The 17,906-nt window shown below is 51.3% G+C and overlaps 7 protein-coding genes across 7 annotated transcripts; 4 read left to right on the forward strand and 3 right to left on the reverse strand.

Annotated features, from left to right (window-relative positions):
• Nucleotides 1-75: 75 nt before the first annotated feature.
• Nucleotides 76-2,220, forward strand: EDD37DRAFT_11544 (glycosyl transferase family 90-domain-containing protein). The gene is made up of 2 exons (XM_062809271.1): nt 76-1,988; nt 2,046-2,220. The coding sequence occupies exons 1-2, from the start codon at nt 205-207 to the stop codon at nt 2,095-2,097; spliced, it is 1,836 nt and encodes a 611-aa protein (XP_062674430.1). The 5' UTR covers nt 76-204; the 3' UTR covers nt 2,098-2,220.
• On the reverse strand, nt 2,168-4,699 carry EDD37DRAFT_670426 (protein phosphatase 2 regulatory subunit A; the record flags this gene model as incomplete). Its single annotated transcript, XM_062819364.1, has 5 exons — nt 2,168-2,977; nt 3,028-4,218; nt 4,269-4,420; nt 4,475-4,580; nt 4,658-4,699. The coding sequence occupies 5 exons, from the start codon at nt 4,697-4,699 to the stop codon at nt 2,627-2,629; spliced, it is 1,842 nt and encodes a 613-aa protein (XP_062674431.1). The 3' UTR covers nt 2,168-2,626.
• A 589-nt stretch (nt 4,700-5,288) lies between these two features.
• On the forward strand, nt 5,289-7,345 carry EDD37DRAFT_11608 (beta subunit of phenylalanyl-tRNA synthetase). The gene has a single exon (XM_062809285.1). The coding sequence runs from the start codon at nt 5,438-5,440 to the stop codon at nt 7,244-7,246; it is 1,809 nt and encodes a 602-aa protein (XP_062674432.1). The 5' UTR covers nt 5,289-5,437; the 3' UTR covers nt 7,247-7,345.
• EDD37DRAFT_11624 (40S ribosomal protein S3) lies at nt 7,205-8,634 on the reverse strand. Its single transcript, XM_062809286.1, has 3 exons — nt 8,231-8,634; nt 7,864-8,177; nt 7,205-7,804 (listed from the first exon to the last, which is right to left on the reverse strand). Exons 1-3 carry the CDS (start codon nt 8,382-8,384, stop codon nt 7,484-7,486), a joined length of 789 nt encoding a protein of 262 aa, XP_062674433.1. The 5' UTR covers nt 8,385-8,634; the 3' UTR covers nt 7,205-7,483.
• Nucleotides 8,635-9,113: 479 nt separating this feature from the next.
• Nucleotides 9,114-9,813, reverse strand: EDD37DRAFT_603471 (uncharacterized protein; the record flags this gene model as incomplete). The annotated part of the gene is made up of 2 exons (XM_062814650.1): nt 9,114-9,597; nt 9,683-9,813. The coding sequence occupies 2 exons, from the start codon at nt 9,811-9,813 to the stop codon at nt 9,114-9,116; spliced, it is 615 nt and encodes a 204-aa protein (XP_062674434.1).
• Nucleotides 9,814-9,995: 182 nt separating this feature from the next.
• On the forward strand, nt 9,996-12,878 carry EDD37DRAFT_11687 (DEAD/DEAH box RNA helicase). Its single transcript, XM_062809293.1, has 11 exons — nt 9,996-10,128; nt 10,414-10,792; nt 10,843-10,900; nt 10,950-11,085; nt 11,139-11,499; nt 11,546-11,625; nt 11,683-11,834; nt 11,890-12,083; nt 12,133-12,204; nt 12,259-12,335; nt 12,388-12,878. Exons 1-11 carry the CDS (start codon nt 10,077-10,079, stop codon nt 12,777-12,779), a joined length of 1,953 nt encoding a protein of 650 aa, XP_062674435.1. The 5' UTR covers nt 9,996-10,076; the 3' UTR covers nt 12,780-12,878.
• A 1,311-nt stretch (nt 12,879-14,189) lies between these two features.
• Nucleotides 14,190-16,535, forward strand: EDD37DRAFT_11706 (amino acid permease-domain-containing protein). The gene is made up of 3 exons (XM_062809295.1): nt 14,190-14,720; nt 14,777-15,468; nt 15,520-16,535. The coding sequence occupies exons 1-3, from the start codon at nt 14,544-14,546 to the stop codon at nt 16,334-16,336; spliced, it is 1,686 nt and encodes a 561-aa protein (XP_062674436.1). The 5' UTR covers nt 14,190-14,543; the 3' UTR covers nt 16,337-16,535.
• Nucleotides 16,536-17,906: the final 1,371 nt, after the last annotated feature.

Raw genomic sequence — 17,906 nt, forward strand, 5'->3', positions numbered from 1 at the left:
CTCTCGGCTAAGTTTCCCAGCCTTTCCCCAGGCTTTGTGGTCCGCAACTTCCAACAGTTGTATGGACACTGCGTCCGTACAAAACATCTCGTTCTCTTGAAGACTCAAACTCATTGTGCGTAGCGGCCGCAATTGTCCACGCATCCCGCTAGCAGTCCAGACCACTATGATCCTGAGACTGGCTGCAAGACCATCGATCCATGCATGAATCTACGCATCCCCAGCAAGAGCCATGTGCATGGCATGATAAGATCTAGGAGATCTTTGGCCCTAATCTGTCTCATTGCGACTATCGCATTCACTACGATCCTGCTACGACGTCCCAAAGTCCTCAACCTCGAAGAGCCGACCTCCCTCTTCCACGGCCACCATGCACACGAAGAGAACCAACCACTCCTCCCGGCGGCATCGCTTCTACACCCTATTCACGAGCTGATCTCAGAAGCGGAGGGTAACTTCCAGACTGTGCGTGCGCGCCAGTCACGATCCCTTAGCGATGCCGTAGCCGAGTATCGCAGGCGGTATAAGATACCTCCTCCGCCTCATTTCGACAAGTGGTACAACTTCGCGAAAAAGAGAGGGGTTGAATTGATTGATGAATATGACACGATATATCACCAGCTTCTGCCCTTCTGGGCGCTGGAGCCCGCAGTCATTCGAGAAAGGACGAGAGAGGCCATTGGCTTTGACAATGCCATGATCGCGGTCATGATCCGAAACGGACAAGTTACAACGATCGAAGGAGGCGGAGACATGTACGCGTGGCAAAGAGAGGCAACACCTATCATGCTCAAAGAGTTCATCAAATATCTTCCAGACATGGACTTGATGTTCAACATCCACGATGAACCTCGAGTAGTCATGCAGCATGATGATCTGCTTCACCATGTCAAGGTCGCCACAGACGAAAACATGCCTAGGGCATATACCGCGCAGAGCCTCAAGAATGCATGGTCACCGAGGGCTGGGGATCTAGGAGAGGGTATACGGATCAAGGAATACAAGACGACCCGCTTCAATCGCTTCGCGCATCAGCCTACATGGAGTGAGTCCAGACTGTCCTGTCCACCCGACAGCGCAGCTCGGACGTGCCTGAACGATTCATGTCCGGACAATACGTCAGCATATTCGGGTTTTCCTCTAGATCTCATCCGCAACACCACCGCCTACTCCGACATCTGCAATTCTCCCAGCATGGAGCGTTCGTTCGGCTTCTTCGACCGACCCAACGCTTTCGACGTTACTCACGAATTGTTTCCGATATTTTCGCAGTCGAAGATTTCCAGTTTCCAGGACATCCTCTATCCATCGCCGTGGTATTACATGGGCCGTGTCAAGTACGAAAAAGAGCGGGACATGCCCTGGGAAGAAAAAGCGCCCACGATGTACTGGCGTGGCAGCACCACAGGAGGCTTCTCACGCGACGGTGGCTGGAGACGGCAGCATCGTCAACGATTCTTGACCAAGATTCAGCCACTAAACAAAGCCAAGGTCCTCGAACTCGACAACTCATCCTCCACAGAAGATGTGTGGCGCGAGAAAGAGATCTCCGCACAAGAAGTCTCACAATACTTCGACGTCAAGTTCACGTACATCGGCCAATGCGACCCCGGCGACTGCGACGCCCAACGCGAGTACTTCGGCACTGTGGAGCCAGTGAATATGTTCGACGCGCTCGCCTCGCGGTACCTCTTGGACATTGACGGCAACGCTTTTTCGGGTCGATACTACGCCTGGCTCCTCAGTAATAGTCTTGTGTACAAGCTCGCCGTCTTCCGTGAGTGGCATGACGAGTGGCTGCGACCATGGGCGCACTATGTCCCGCTTGGGTTGCAAGGGGACGAGTACGCCGAGGCTGTGCGCTATTTCGATCAAGAAGAGAGTGGGAAGGTCGAGGGCAAGAGGATCGCAAGTCAGAGTCGTGAATGGGCTCAGAAGGTGCTCAGGAACGAGGACTTGGAGGTCTGGTATTTCAGGTTGTTGCTTGAGTAAGTCTACACCCTGTTTGTTACCCTCTACAACAATCAGCTGACGTGCTTTATTAGGTATGGTCGCCTGATCGACGATGACAGGTACAATATTGGTTTTAGTCTATGAGAGGTTGCATATAGTCGATACGACTCAGCCGGCGTCTTGCGGTTGAGTACCTTGTTTTGTCTTGCCCTTTGTACCAAAATGCACATAGCTGTAAATATATCCGCGAGAAAGAGCGTCCATCAATCTTGTCAAGCGAAAACGATCCTAGGGACCGAACGCGCGACCAGTGTCTGGACTCTTGGATTGTAGTCTACCATATCTAGTATGTCTCCGTCAAGGTGTCAAGACGAGTAGTAATGCGCATGCATGCAGTATCGTTTTCCCCAAAAGACCCAAGCTTGCGGATGGATACTACCTACCCCCTTAGTTTCCCCCGTGGTTGATGCACATACACACAGAACTCGGACTCCTAATCTCTACACCTTGACCATTGACCGTTGTGGTATCACTCAAAACATTCACCAGTTAAAGCCTAGCCTGCCCTTTTTAGTTGGTTTCAGAAGAGGTCTTCTAGCGGCCTCCCAAACGTCACTCTCTTTTGACGTCGGTGCCGGACGGTGTGCGGAAGCACGCGGCGAGGGTGAAAGCACTACTGTCCCATATCCATCCTCTCGCCCGCATTCCAGGTTCCGCCGGCGGCAATCGTGGCGAAATACCTGACATCCACGTCATCATCCGATTGCAGCTTCTCGAGATTCGGCATGATTTCGCTGCTGATCAATTCCTCGGCTTTCGGAGTCGGTTGCGACTGAGTGGAGCCGGATTCCTCGAGGTCTTTGAGCGTGCCTTGTGCTGGGAGGCGGCGGACAACGTCGATCAGAACGGCGAAAGATTTCGCCACGTTGAAGCGGATATTTGGGATAGGGTCGGAGACAAGTCTGTTCATCATGGGTAGAACGCTGTCTTGGATGATTTCGAGCGAGACGGCTGGAGCAAGCGTCTAGATGATGTGTCAGTTCTGGTTAGGACGCAACAGGATTGTGGACTCACCGTAATAGCAAAGCAGGTGGTCATCCTGTAGAGATAGTTCTCTTGCTCACTCATAGCAATGACCTTGGGAATGATGGATCGTTTCGCCCATTCAACTCCAAACACCTCGGTAAGTTTCTTCAGGTTCTGTGTTGCAGCTTCTCTGATAGAAAAGACCGTATCACCAAGCCAGCCCATACACAGTGAGGCCAATTGCTCGTCGAAGAACTTCATGCCCAACTGCTTGGCAAGCAACGGGATGTACTCGATGATAGCGAGACGTACCCGCCACTGCTTGTCTTCGGCCAATTGAACAATGGCGGGTAGAAGAGACTGCGAAAGGAGGTCAATGCCAATAACGTTGTTAACAAGTTCGAGCTTGGAGATGATGTGTAGGCGGACATCAGGGAATTCATCCTTGAGCATCTGGAGAAACATGGGGAGGAGGTGCGAGATGGTCTCCTCTTTGCCCAGAATGGGGGCCAATCCGCTGAGCTGCGTTCCTAGAGCTGCTCGGACGTGCTGGGAAGGGTCTGACACCAGATCTTCAATGCTCGTCATAATTTCGTTGAGCAGTGTCTCGCGATCCAGAAGGTTGCAGAAGCCAGGGATTTGGCTGGCAATCGCTGTCCTCACCTCCGCCTCGCTGTCCTTCAACAGCTTGACAAACGCAGGTACCAAGTCTCGAGTAACGACCTCCTCATTGACGGCTTTGGCAATTTTTTCGAACCGCTCCGCAACCATGTATCGAACTCTCCAACTCTTGTCCTCGAACAGACTTCGCAAAGCCGTCAATAGCACACCGTGGCTGGGTTGCTGTTCTTTTGGAATGACCTCTGCAATGGAGATGAGAACCTCTACTGTAAGGAGTCGAACGCTGTCTTGGTCATCGCTAGCCAAGTGCTGGAACAGCGGTATCATCTCTTCGATGACAACTGATACAGGTACTTCCTTGACAAATTTGGCAAGGTTGTTTGCAGCTTGTCTTCGTACCATAGGCGTCTCATCGTGAACGAGGTGGCCAAACTGCGTGCGGAGACCTTCTTGTGAAGCTTGACTTGCTTTCCTGTAGGGTGTAACGTACAGACCCGTGGCTGATATCTTGGATGTAAACCAATCGGCTTTGGAGAGTCGGATTGTGAGAGGAATGAAGTAGTCTTCAACTTGTCGTTCTGACAATTGTTCGCAGATTTTGTTCAGCGATTCGACAGCCTGGACTTGTTAGATGTATGTGTATCCTGTCTCAGTCCAGTTCTCCGTACCTTGTCCCGCACAAGCGGCTCCTCGATAGCTGCGAGATTCTCTAACGGTGCAAGGAGCACGTGACCATATTCTGGTCCTCCCACGTACTCAATGAAGTTCCCAAGCTCTTCAGCGAGGGCTGTCAAGACCTCATCTTCATCCTCAACGGAATCTGGCGTCGGTTGTTAGTGATTCTTTCGGCTTCTCAAAGGCCAAGGAGCCTTACCGTCCAAAAATGGTATGAGTTCGTCTCTTGTACGTTCAGGACCTAGTGCGAGGGCGATGGTGGAGAGTCTGTGAATGGCATTGAGGCGAAGGAGGACATCATCGTGCTTTTGAACGGTCAGTCAAGTGCACAACATATTCTTCATCCGTGGCTCCGCCGTACCTTCAGCTCATCGATGAGAACGGCGATGGGATAGAGCTCATCGCCATTGTCTTGACCCTCCATACTGACTCGACTTCACTGATAGATGTCTTTTTGACTGTTTACACTCCTCAGGAGGGCAGATGGTATTCGTTGGGGGCAACGGGTTGCCGGCGAGATTAAGGGTGACTGTCTTTTAGATCGGTTGTGGATGTATCGCGGTTCCTCAAGGCTCAATTCAACTTCCAATGCATATCTGACTGTCATGTGCATTAGTTTTGTTCAATTTTTGGAGGTGGCAGGTGCAGAGACAGGAGTAGCCGTTTGCTTTCGGGCGCGCGCGATTGACTGACGACAAGGCAGAGAGAGTTAGGGTTGGCGGGTACCACGTACAATGATGCGTTTACTGGAAAGAGCGTCGCGGTTCAGAACCAGGTCTCGTAAGTCGGGGGTCTTGCTCAGTGATGATCCTGTTCAATAGTATAGAGACTTGGTATCGTGGTGTTTTCATGCAAGGTGGAATAATCACACGTCGATTTGAGCTCCGTCATAAAGTGACTTGGGCTGCGAAGCAACAAGGTGTGGCTTGACGTCTGTTGAATGTGGCAGCTGTGGCGCAGCTGTTTCCCATGCCAAGCTTGAAGACGATTCTCTTTTGAAGCATCGTTTTTGATGGAAGACGAAATTATATAGCAGCGCCTAGAAGAATACAATTGGTCTACTTGTCCAGGCGAGGTCGGCCTGGTACTTTGCTCTCAGGAAGCGACCTGTGGAACTGTGGGCAGCAGTGCACCTGCAATCTATTCGTGAAAATATTTCAAAATGCCTACCATTACCGTGGACAAGGCTGCATTGTTCAAGGCATTGGGCAGAGAATACACGACAGATGAGTTCGACGAGCTTTGCTTCGACTTCGGGATTGAACTGGATGAGGATACTTCTCTCACAGAGAGACCGATTGTCGATGGCAAACAAGAACCACCACAATTGAAGATCGAGATCCCAGCTAATCGATACGACATGCTATGTTACGAGGGCATTCAACTTATGCTCAACATCTTCAACCGCAGAATACCAGCTCCCAAGTATGTCTTGAAAGCGCCACCGAAGGGTGAAATACAGTCCATCACAGTCACGAAGGAAACTGCGACTGTACGGCCCTACGTGTCTGGAGCCATCTTACGGAACATCAAGTTCGACCAGGCCAGATACGAATCTTTCATCGACTTGCAAGACAAACTCCACCAGAACCTTGCTAGGCAGCGGACTCTTGTTTCCATCGGTACGCATGATTACGACCTCATTGAAGGCCCATTCACATACGAAGCACTACCTCCCAAGGACAAGAAATTCATCCCGCTGAACCAGTCAAAGGAAATGAACGGGGAGGAATTGATGGCCTTCTACGAAAAGGACAAGCATTTGGGCCGATACCTACACATCATCCGGGACTCGCCCGTGTACCCTTTCATCCTAGATTCGAAACGCAGAGTATGTTCATTACCGCCGATCATCAACAGCAATCTCAGCAAAATCTCGCTCGACACAAAGAACGTCTTTATCGAGGTGACGGCGACCGACAAAACCAAGCTAGAGATAGTTGTCAACATTATGGTGGCAATGTTTTCCCAATATACCTCAGAAGAATTCACGGTCGAGCCCATTCAAATCATCTCAGAGCACAACGGCGAATCGAGACAGGCCCCTGACCTGACACCTCGTTCCACACAGGCTGAGGTAGATTATATCAATTCTTGCTGCGGTCTCTCCCTCTCCGCGGAAGACATCTGCAACCTCCTGACACGAATGAGCTATACCGCGAGGCCATCGAAATCTGATCCCAACTTGATTGATGTTGATGTTCCGATCACGCGTGCAGACGTGTTGCACCAGGCTGACATCATGGAAGACGTGGGCATCGCGTATGGATTCAACAATTTACCGCGCGCCTTTCCTAAAGTCTCCGCTACTATCGCAGCCCCACTGGCAATCAACAAGCTTTCTGATATTTTACGCCTTGAAGCAGCGATGGCCGGCTGGGCTGAAGTGTTACCGTTAATTCTGTGCTCGCATGACGAGAACTTCGGCTGGCTGAACCGCAAAGACGACGGGAAGACAGCGGTCAAACTCGCAAACCCGAAGACCGCTGAATACCAGGTTGTACGGACGACGTTGCTGCCCGGTCTGTTGAAGACCATCCGTGAGAACAAGCACCATTCGATACCGATCAAAATCTTCGAGGTCAGCGATGTCGCTTTCAAAGATGAGTCGCTTGAGCGCAAGAGCCGCAATGAGCGACACTTTGCTGCGGCGTGGTACGGCAAAACATCCGGTTTCGAGGTCGTTCATGGTCTATTAGATCGTGTCATGGCGATGTTGCAGACGGCGTTCGTTACGCACGAGGAGGGGTTGGAAATCAAGAACGGGCATGCGAAGGGGATGCAATATTGGATCCAGGAGCTTGATGACCCAACATACTTCGCTGGCCATGGTGCCAGTATCCATGCCAGGATCTTGGGCCAGGAACTCATGATCGGCAGCTTTGGTATCCTGCATCCTACCGTGCTGGAAAAGTTTGAGCTCAAGTATCCTGTGAGCGCGGTGGAATTCAATGTGGAGGTCTTCCTGTGAGAAATGTTGAGGAAACTGCATGCAGACAAAATGATGGCGGCCAAATAGACAGACCAGAGTGTGACGAAATTCAAGATCAGTCTGATGCATTCTTTTCATTCATGCCATGGAGTAATCTTCATCATGACGCTTCTCCCGAATGCCAGGCCCTGAAAATGCCTCATTCGCTCTTTTCGTTTCCGCGAAAACAGGTATGATATGCTAAGTGAATCACTAAACGCCCACATATCCCACGCTTTATTCCTCAGCATATGTCTCCTCGCCACCCTCGCCGCCGTTCTCTTGAGAGACTCTGGCGTCCTGAGCGGCTTGCTGAGCAGCCATGGCCTTGGCACCATAGTCCTGAGACATGGGTTGCACGACAGGTTGCTCTTCCTTAGGGTCGATGATGGTAACGGTATCGGGGAGGGATTTCTGAGGGCCGGCCTTGCCTTCTGGGTCGCTGCCGCGCATGATCTTGACCTTGATACCCAAAACACCTTGTCTGAGGAGGACGTGACGGGTAGCAGTGTCGATGAAGTCGTTGACCGGTTGACCGGAGTGGATCATGAAGCCGTCCTGCGAGCAATTGTCAATATACCAGTCCTGTTTGCGAATCTCGAAAAGTGTGATCTTACAGTGAACTTCATGCTCTTTGCTCGGGCAGCTCGCAGTTTGCCAGAGACAACCACCTCACAACCCTTGGCGCCGCTCTCCATGATGAATCGCAGAACACCGTAGCATGCTCTTCGCACGGCCAAACCGTTCAGCAGCTTGTAACGGAGGGACTCGCATTGAGCGACGGCGGAGAGACCACGGTTCTGGACCTTGGCGGCATAGAGAGAGACACTGTTCTCGGGGAACTTGAATCGCTTCTGGATGAGGGAGGTGAGTTCTCGAATCCGTCGGCCCTGCTCGCCCAGGACTTCTTGGGTGTGTGTGGCGCGGATGACTGTACGACATGTCAGATTTTTTCTCGTAGCTCCTTCGCATTGTGTGCCATACTGATATCGGTGACGGTAGGAGTAACTCGGACTTCGACACCAGAGTAACCTTCCTCGGCCAACTCGCGCTGGAAGAACTCGTTCAATTCGGCGTAGAAGACACCGTCGGCGACGAACTTGCGTCGCTTGGAGATAGCTCCCTGTGTAGTCGTCATGATTGCGGTATGGAGTCGAGTCGATGGGAATTGACGAAGCGGTACGAAGTCGCAGTCTTTTGTGAATTGTCGTCCGCTAGAAGTGGGATGCGAAGCCCGTCAATTTCGACGCCAAGAGATATTTTTCGTGGGCCACTGACAGGAAGCTGCGATTTAAAAGTCACGTGTGAATATGATAGCGACTATGCTCTGATTGGTTGTCTCTGAATACGGATGAAGTTCGATGGACTCCGCATGGACTACGATTCAACTTCGCCCACTCAGCTCATGTCCTGCCAAATACAAGTCCTTTCGCGCTACTTGTTTAGAAGAATGTGCTGAGCTTTCGAGACTGTTTCGCTAGCCTGGCGACTCTCTGGGTTGGGCATTGAAGGCATGGGAAGATAGATGTTGTACGTGGCCACGATGCTTCCTGGATCTGGTCATACAATCGGAGCTCTGGACCACGATGGAGATGATGAGATATCGCCCAGATCGACCATCGCATGCCCGTTTATATGTTGCCCTGCTCATCAGTATCGGAAAAGCGAACGGGTCGCCAGGTCGGAGTTTGCTAGCGTGTGTAAGGCCGTCAAGAGTGGTGTCGGGCTTTCTTGTGAAAGAACAGTGCCAGTCCAAAGTAAATATGGTCTTCGCCCCTGTCAGCCTGCATATTGTGTCATCGCATCCGTCGCAATCGATAAGGCTGTGGTATGGTTCGGACACAGCATGAAGTGAGTGCATTCCACTTTATACCCAAACAAGAGGTGCCCTGTGTCGTTGCTGCTCTTGCCACGCTCCGTTGGAGGAAGAACAGGGCATAGCGCTGGTGCATCTCTTCCGCTTACAAGCAGGCAGTCGGCGTCTGGCGGCATATCTGGTCACGAGCTGGGCTCTTCTCTTTCCCAGTGTCCAATTCGGTTGTGGTCCTTCTCTCGAAGGGGAAGCAATGGCCTTGTGTCCGCACGGCTGACAGTCTCGTGTGTTCGAGAATCCCATCGAGTCCTCGGGCAGGTTGCGGACAATCAAGAGGTCTGGAGGGCCGGGCGTTGTGCTGTCAGATACTCGTGTTCCTGGATTCAAGATTGGATATGTTAGGGACATCAACAGCTGGAATGATTTTGTCTGGACTTGACCGAGGTGTTGAGTAGGACAGACTGCAAATTGTTCAGCCACCGATTGACGAATGCGTTCCTGGTAGACATATTGTGTGAGTAAGGTGGCCAGGAAAGGTCTTGTTTGTACAGTGCCTCAACCTCGACGTTGACCGCTTAACGAGCAGCTAATTCGGCATTCTCGCGCGCCGAGGAAGGACTTACTTGGCATCGAAGGCAATGCACGCTGAGGAGACTTGGGAGTGAGGTCTTGTTCTGTCTTGATCATGGTCATCGTCAACAACAAGGGAGATTGAGCCGACGGAAACACAATACTTGTGGTCGTCTCGCCTCATTTTCTTTGTTCCACCACTTTCACACCTTCTACCCTAGCGACGAGCATATTCTACTTGAAAGTCTCCTGGAAGATCTCTCACTGTTGCTTCATCTTGCGTTGGTCCAAACGTGGCCGCAGGACCGGATTTTCCGTGACCTTCTCTCCCTCAAATACTTTCTCCCCTCCCTTCCCACAAGACTTTCTTCCTTCTTTTATCTTCAACAACAACACCTCTACCTTGTCCTTGTTCAGTCTTGCTATCCTGCTTATTGAACGACAGCTATGTCTTGGTCCGTCCCTGCTCAGGACTCTTTCCCTCCAGCTGCGGCTCCAGGTACGCAATTTGTGATTCTCTGTGCATGATCCATCCCAAGCACACCTTCCTCCCACCCGCAAACCTGTCCTCAGATCAATAGTATCGACAGAAGCTTCTCTTGCATCTTGCCCCCAAGTCCTCACCAATCCTCACGGTTTACTCATCTGAAAAGTCGGTGAATTTGATCTGCCGCACACAACAATGATCTTCAAAACATTACTCATTCGTTGACCGCGCCACAACATCCTATTCTAAATTCCTCCCACGTTACCACATTTGCCTTGACTGACTCTGTTCTATCAGGAAACATGGCTGAGGCTCCTTTCGATACCGCTGACATGGCCGCCGCCATCACCGACGCAACCAACGGTACTGGTGCCCAGGCCCCCAAGCGTGATGAAGAGAGTTCGAAGCGTGCTCGAGATCTTGGATGGGTCGAACCACAGTCGTACAAGTATGACGCGACTGCTCCCACCGTCAACATCTATACTACCAATGACGTGCCCGAAGTTGATGAGGAAGAGCAAGTTGTGAGCGTTCACCAGACCAGCACTTGGGCTCACGATGCCGCCAAGTATGAGTGGCAGGAAGAGTACGGCGATGTCGGTCCACGCAATGATGCACTTGAGAAAGAACTCTTCCAGGGTGATCACATCAATCGTGCTGGTGAGAAGTTTGCAAAGTCAGTTGCCTGTTGAGGGACTTTTTGTTCAGCACACTGACGTTGTGTAGTCTTACCCGCATTGAGGTCATCGTCGAGTCCAAGACTCGTGTTGACCCGATTGGCAATGTAAGCACCGAGCATCACGATCACAGATTCCACACTGACCAAAACACAGTTCAAGGACGCTGGCCTGCACCCGGTTATGCTCGACAATATTGCTCTCTGCGGATACGAATTCGCTACTCCCATTCAAGCGTATGCCATTCCGGCAGTCATCACCGGTCACGACATGATCGGCGTTGCGCAGACCGGTATGTTGTCGATGGTTGACGAGCATTGCCGAGTAATACTGACTTATGATCAGGATCTGGCAAGACTGCGGCGTTCTTGGTCCCTTGCATCTCCAAGCTTATGGGCAAGGTCAAGAAACTCGCTGCACCTCGGCCCAACCTCTCCGTTGGATTCGATGCTACTCGTGATCGTGTTCGCGCAGAGCCATTGATCCTGGTCGTTGCGCCAACCCGTGAGCTGTGCTGCCAGATCTTCGACGAAGCACGTCGTCTATGCTATCGTTCGATGATGCGTCCATGTGTCGCATACGGTGGTGCACCCATTCGTGATCAGATCAGTCAGCTGGCTCGTGGTTGTGACCTTCTCGTCGCCACTCCAGGTCGCTTGCTTGACTTCATGAGTCGTCCTGACGTGCTCTCCTTGTCGCGAGTTCGGTAAGTGACTCATCTGGTCGAATGATTCCAGCTAAGAGATATACAGATACACCATCATCGACGAGGCTGATGAGATGCTTCATGACGACTGGGAAGAGGAGATGGCAAAGATCATGGGTGGTGGAGGTATGTTGCCTTCGTCGTTTCATGTCGCACAGCCAAACAACTACTAACATTTTGCAGACGCCAACACCGACGGTGATCATCGCTACCTCCTGTTCTCGGCTACTTTCCCCAAGCGCCTTCAGAAGTTGGCTGCCAAGTTCCTTGCTACCGATCATGTTCACGTGAGCATTGGTCGTACTGGTTCTACCCACATCAATGTCAAGCAGCATGTAAGTTGGCTTCTGATAAAACACGCCATGTGATGTTGTCACTTACCAGATTTAGATCATGTGGGCCGATCAGGACAAGAAGATGAAGGCCCTGTATGACTTGCTCATCTCTATGCCTCCATCTCGCACTCTTGTCTTCGTTAGATCCAAGAAGACCGCCGACTTCGTTGATGACTACCTCTTCAACTTGGGTTTGCCGTCCACCTCAATTCATTCTGATCGAACTCAGAGTGAACGTGAGGATGCACTGTATGTTGGCCTCCACTATCATTCGAAATACCAAGCTAATGAGTAACAGTCGCTCTTTCAAGGCTGGACAGTCTCCCATTCTTGTTGCCACTGGTGTCTCTGGTCGCGGTCTCGACATTCGGTAAGTGTGAAGGTTCAACGACAATATCAGTATTGGCTGACCCTTTGACTACAGCAATGTTATGCACGTCATCAACTTCGACCTTCCGCTCGCTGATTACGGCGGTCAGACTGACTACATTCATCGCATTGGTGAGCGCAGTAAGACAATTCGTACCGAAATTGTGGCTAAGCAGCATTCCAGGTCGTACTGCTCGTATCGGCAACGAAGGTCTTGCGACTTCTTTCTACAACGACAAGGACGAAGGCATGGGCCCATTCCTCGCCAAGATTCTCATGGAAACCAACCAGGAAGTTCCCGACTTTTTGGAACAATTCAAGCCTGAGGATGGTGTCCTCAACTTCGACGAAGAAGAAGAAGATCCAGGCATGGTGACTACTGACGGAGGTCCAGATGGTGGTGCTGCATGGGGCTCGGGTGGTGACGCTACCAACAACGGCGGCGGTGATGCGGGTGGTGACACTGCGGGTGGTGTTGCTTGGGGCTCAGGTGGTGGAAACGACGCTGCCGCAGCTCCAACTGATACCTGGGGTGCCGGCAATGACAGTGGTACTGGTACTGGTGCAGCTTGGTAAGCTCCATTCGGCTTGAGATGGCCTTCATGGTTGACGGCATGCGGATCAGGTGGTCCATCCAACAGCCATCTCACTATCACCTTATGAAGAGCTTACCGAGTCTTGGTATCATGCTCAAGACTGGTACTGAAACAGTTGTGAACAAAGGAATGATGTTATTCAGAGACGAGATGAGATCTCTTCGACAAAGCTAGGGGGTCAAGCCGCAATGGCGAATACATCCGGCCATATTGTCTCTCTTGGTTCTGGCGCTGTCAATTCCTCGCCGAGATGCCTACTAGGTAGAAGATAGTGCCAATGCATTCAAGATACTCGTCTTCCACATCTTATTCGGAAATCAAGCATGACAACCAAATATAAACAATCAAGCCTAGGAGTCGACGCGATGAGGGGTAGACATGATGGCGAGATTCGAGGCGCTTGAGAGATGATGAGTAGTACTCAGCCGCAAAGCATCAAAGACGTGATGGAGACTCAGGTGCTCTTCTGGTTCTAGCGAGCTTCTCAAGCATGGGGATAGGTTGCTAAACTAGATAAAGACTCATGGCCGAGTCGCGTGTCGACTTTAGTCTGACCCTCCTGGTTGATCGCGACGATTAGCTTGCGTCTGCTTACGCATGTACGAGGCAGAGCATTTAGAGGCAGCAAAAGATGCCCTGTTTGGGTGAATGGATGCAGGTCCTGTACGTTGCATACTACCCCATAATCAAGATCGTTATCTCGCTTCATCAGCTAACTCACGGGAAGGAATATGTCGGTGGCTGAGTTGGACGAGCATTCGAGTAGGTATTGCATGATCGATCCTTATCTTTTATCTTTGATAATCATGGTCGCTGAGTGTCGCTGTCATCCCCCCCAGAACCAACTCCACCCAGGGAAAATTAATCCTTGTCTTTTGATTTTTCATTTCATTAATCATTAATCAACAGTTCGTTCGTTTGCAACGCTTATCCATGTCTAAAGCCTGAAAAACTTGATGGAAGCTTTTCCAAAGTGGGCTCTTTTTCTTCTTTGCGTTCTACGCCCGAACGCTGTCAGACGATTGGGGGATCTTGCGGTCTCGTGGATACATCAACCAAGCGAATGGCCCTCGCTGACGCTTTGCCACGTTGAGAAAAGGCTGGCGGCCCTAGGTGCGTCGATAAGACAATTTCACGTCCATTTGCCGCTATTCGATAGAGGGGTTAAAGCCCTAAGATAGCCGGCCGGCCTCCCTTGTCACCCACATCATCCACTCGATATCGTCTGTCTATCACTGGTCCATCACGCTTTGGCCTCGGATTTTTGACATCTTTCTTCTGCCGACCTAGCCAATCCTTGGCCCTGGTCGCCATGATATGCCCCCTCTGGCCCGCTTGGCTTGCCAGCCTGAGGGCCCCAGCGGTGCAGTCATGGGTCCCCACACCAAAGGTGAGAAGATCCAAACTGTCGACGTAACATGGCGGCAGGGCGAGGAAGCATCCCAATCGCAGAATCCTACAAGTACATTTGCTAGACCCCGACCATCTCGAGGCTATCCTGCTTTCGCCTTCCTACCCCCTTCTCTCCGTTTACCTCGAATCGAACGACGCGAGAACTGGTCACCGACCATCATCACCCGTCCATCACCAACAGGCTTCACATGCCGATCTACGAACAAGAGGAAAAACAGTCCTTCTACTGTACGTCGGCCAAACGGGTCGTTCGCTATCGCAAGTGGAGGTGAAATCCCTTATATCTGCCTTTGACCCGAATAATTAAGCACGACTACCTTGTCGCACCACAATGGCCGCCGTCAAAGATACCGCTACCGGCACTGGCCCCCTCAATGAGGGCGACCTGCGCAGGCGTAGTGTAGGAACCGTTGAGATTACGGACGGACGCGGAAGGCGAAGAACCGTACAACTGGATGAGTTGAACGAGGCTGACAGGGCTTTGGCTGCACAATTCGGATACAAACCTGTACGTGACAGCATCCCATGTTGTTCATTGAAGCCCAAGCTAATCTTGCAACGCAGGTGTTCAAACGTGAATTCGGTTATCTTTCGACCTTTTCCTTCGCCGTCAGCATCTCGGGCCTTTTCGCGACGACTGCGACAACCTTCGTCTACCCGCTTGAGGCTGGTGGCTCCGCCTCAGCAGTATGGTGTTGGTTGATTTCTGGCGCTGGCTGCATGTGTATCGCTTGCTCCGTGGCTGAACTGGTTTCTGCATACCCAACGTGTGGTGGACTGTATTACACTGTATCTCGACTGGCACCAAGAGAATGGGTTCCCTCGATCAGTTGGGTCGTTGGTTGGATCAACCTTCTGGGACAAGTTGCCGGTGTCGCTTCCTCCGAGTACGGCGCTGCCCAACTTCTGCTGGCTGCGGTTTCCATCAGTCGCGATTTCAACTGGTTGCCCACTACCGACCAGACCGTCGGAGTCATGGTTGCGTTGACTGTCCTCTGTGGGTTGGTCAATTCGCTCTCCACGTACTGGATGGAGAAGATGACCAAGACATACGTCATCTTCCACTTCGCCGTCCTCATCTCCTGCGCGATTGCTCTGCTGGCCAAAACCGAGAACAAGCACAACGCCAAGTATGTCTTCACAGATGTTCAAGCAGATGCTGGATGGAGCCCAGTCGGATGGTCATTCTTGTTCGGTTTCTTGTCTGTCTCCTGGACGATGACCGATTATGATGCGACGGCACATATCACAGAAGAGTATGTTCCTGAGTTATTGTATTGCAGGTTCTTTTGCTAACTTGGAGATAGAATTTCGGAACCTGAGGTCAAGGCACCCTGGGCAATCTTCACTGCCATGCTCTGCACCTACGTCCTGGGATGGCTCTTCAACATTGTTCTGTGCTTCTGCATGGGCGATCCTACCGAAATCCTCGCCTCGCCTATCTACCAGCCAGTCGCGCAAATCTTTTACAACTCACTTGGAAAGGGCGCCAGTATCTTCTTCACCGTGTCCGCTTTTCTGATTCTCCAGTTCGTCTGCTGGACTGCGACCCAGGCATTGGCACGAACCGTATTCGCCTTCTCTCGGGACAAGTTGATTCCACTCTCGCGGGTGTGGACCAAGATCAACCCGCTTACCGGAACACCGCTGTACGCCGTCTGGATCAGTATCTTCTTCTGCATTGCCATCAACCTGATCGCACTCGGCTCCTATATCGCCATCGCAGGTGTTTTCAACGTCTGTGCCATCGCGCTGGATTGGTCATATGTCATTCCCATCATGTGCAAGCTGATCTTTGGCAAGTTCAAACCAGGACCGTGGCACATGGGCAAATTATCACCTTTCGTCAACGCTTGGGCCTGCATCTGGACACTGTTCGTGAGCATTATCTTCCTCATGCCAACTATTCGACCTGTTACGCCTGACAACATGAATTACGCTATCATCTTCCTGGCTTTTATCCTGCTCTGCGCTGCTGTCTTCTGGTATGCCGGTGGCAAGAGATACTACACAGGTCCTATCATCGAAGCTGAGGTCGGGGAAGATGTGAACAGCTCACCATCACTATCGGATCAGGAGAAAAAGGATACCGTGCCTGGTCGAGAACCCGGAGTTATGGCTTGAGAATAGTCATCAAAATGGACGAAAAATCATCTGGTTAGGCTGTCGGCCAAGTCTTTCGTTTCTGAACAGCAATCTATTCGCAATCTAGGACGCTCTGGATAACGGGCTGGGGTACATGTTTGCAAAAAAATGTTTCAATATCTATTCTAGCTATTTAGTACAATTATCAACGACATAATACCCATTCTACCGAGTCGCTTTGTTTTCTAGGACAGTTATTGTAGTTCTTGGTGGAATCGAGGCCTCCGCTACCTGCTTGGTTGTACCTCGGCAGATGAAACGCCTGGAATTGATTTCCTATCGTGGACATGAAATGTATCTCTCTTATCTGTGTCAATCTCTCCTTTCTCCTCTCGCTGATCCCATGTGGACACCTGCCGAAGGACCTAACGATCGTGCTCGTACCTACTATATCGTCTGCCGAAGACGTCCAGCAAGGTGACTTGAGCGAGCGGAGCTCTCACCGAACGTTGGACATTCACCGTCGTTGACTCTTCCCAAACTGAACCCCCTGAAGTCTCGCTGCACTGCGACACTCGAAGTATGTCTGGCGTTTGAGCGGAATGAATCATTGAGACATGCCAGGTTTCTCGACCTGAACCTGGTGTGAAGGATTGCACTCCATCACAAGTCCTTGTCACCAGGAGCGAGGGTTGGTGCGACCAAGAGTCAACCATTTAATATGCCGTTCCGAGGTGAGTCTGCCTGTAACTCCATGCTGCATTCCCAGTGAGTCCATCACCTATGTTCAGCAATGTTACACCCTGGCTTGTTGCAGGCACGTGAATTCCATGCTTCAGCACCGTTTAGCAGGTCAGTCCCCTTCGCTGTTCCAGCTGGTGCGGTCTGTTACGCTACGCATTGAAGCAGAAGCGTGAGTCATTGCCGCGAGCATCACGCCTTCACCATGTTCCCTCATGTTGGGCCTTGGAGCACAGTATATAAAAACATGCCTTCCTCAGCTGCTGCAAACCTCCAGCTGCCATCTTTTGAGCTTCCCAACATGGCCTAGACGAGGTCTGCTCAGGAGGTTTGAGGACTTCTCTATATATATCATATCTTTGAGGCATCGCTTGCCGTTCGTCTTCCGCACAACTCTAGGGTCTTCTTGCCGAAGGATCCTATCATCAACTTCTATGCCGTTCGAACAAGTTCACCATGCCTGATAGAGGCTTCGAGTTGTTACACCGCTAACCACTGAAGACGGCACCCACCCTTTCTGCGATACATACAACATCGCATTTCTCTGAAAGGCTCACGGCTCGACTGGCCAGAAGACTGCGGAAGCGTGTTGAGCTCTCGGTACCGACAGCGAAGAGCCTATCCACGAACGTGAAATTCCTGGCGCCGCAGGACCTGCGGAACAATGCAGATATGAATCGAACTGTTGACAACATCCTCGTTGCTGCGATCATTGGAGCCGTCACAGGCGGATTTATGAACCTCCGCGGTATCTGGTGGAAGGACGCGAAGGACCCAAAGAGGGACAGGTCGCATACCTGATCGAGGACAACTATCTATTCGATTCGCGCCCACATTCCTCCGAGAACCTACTGGGTTCAGTGATACT

This window comes from Exophiala viscosa (genome assembly GCF_022695815.1).
Source record: "Exophiala viscosa unplaced genomic scaffold EDD37scaffold_1, whole genome shotgun sequence".
Taxonomy (NCBI): Eukaryota; Fungi; Ascomycota; class Eurotiomycetes; order Chaetothyriales; family Herpotrichiellaceae; genus Exophiala; species Exophiala viscosa.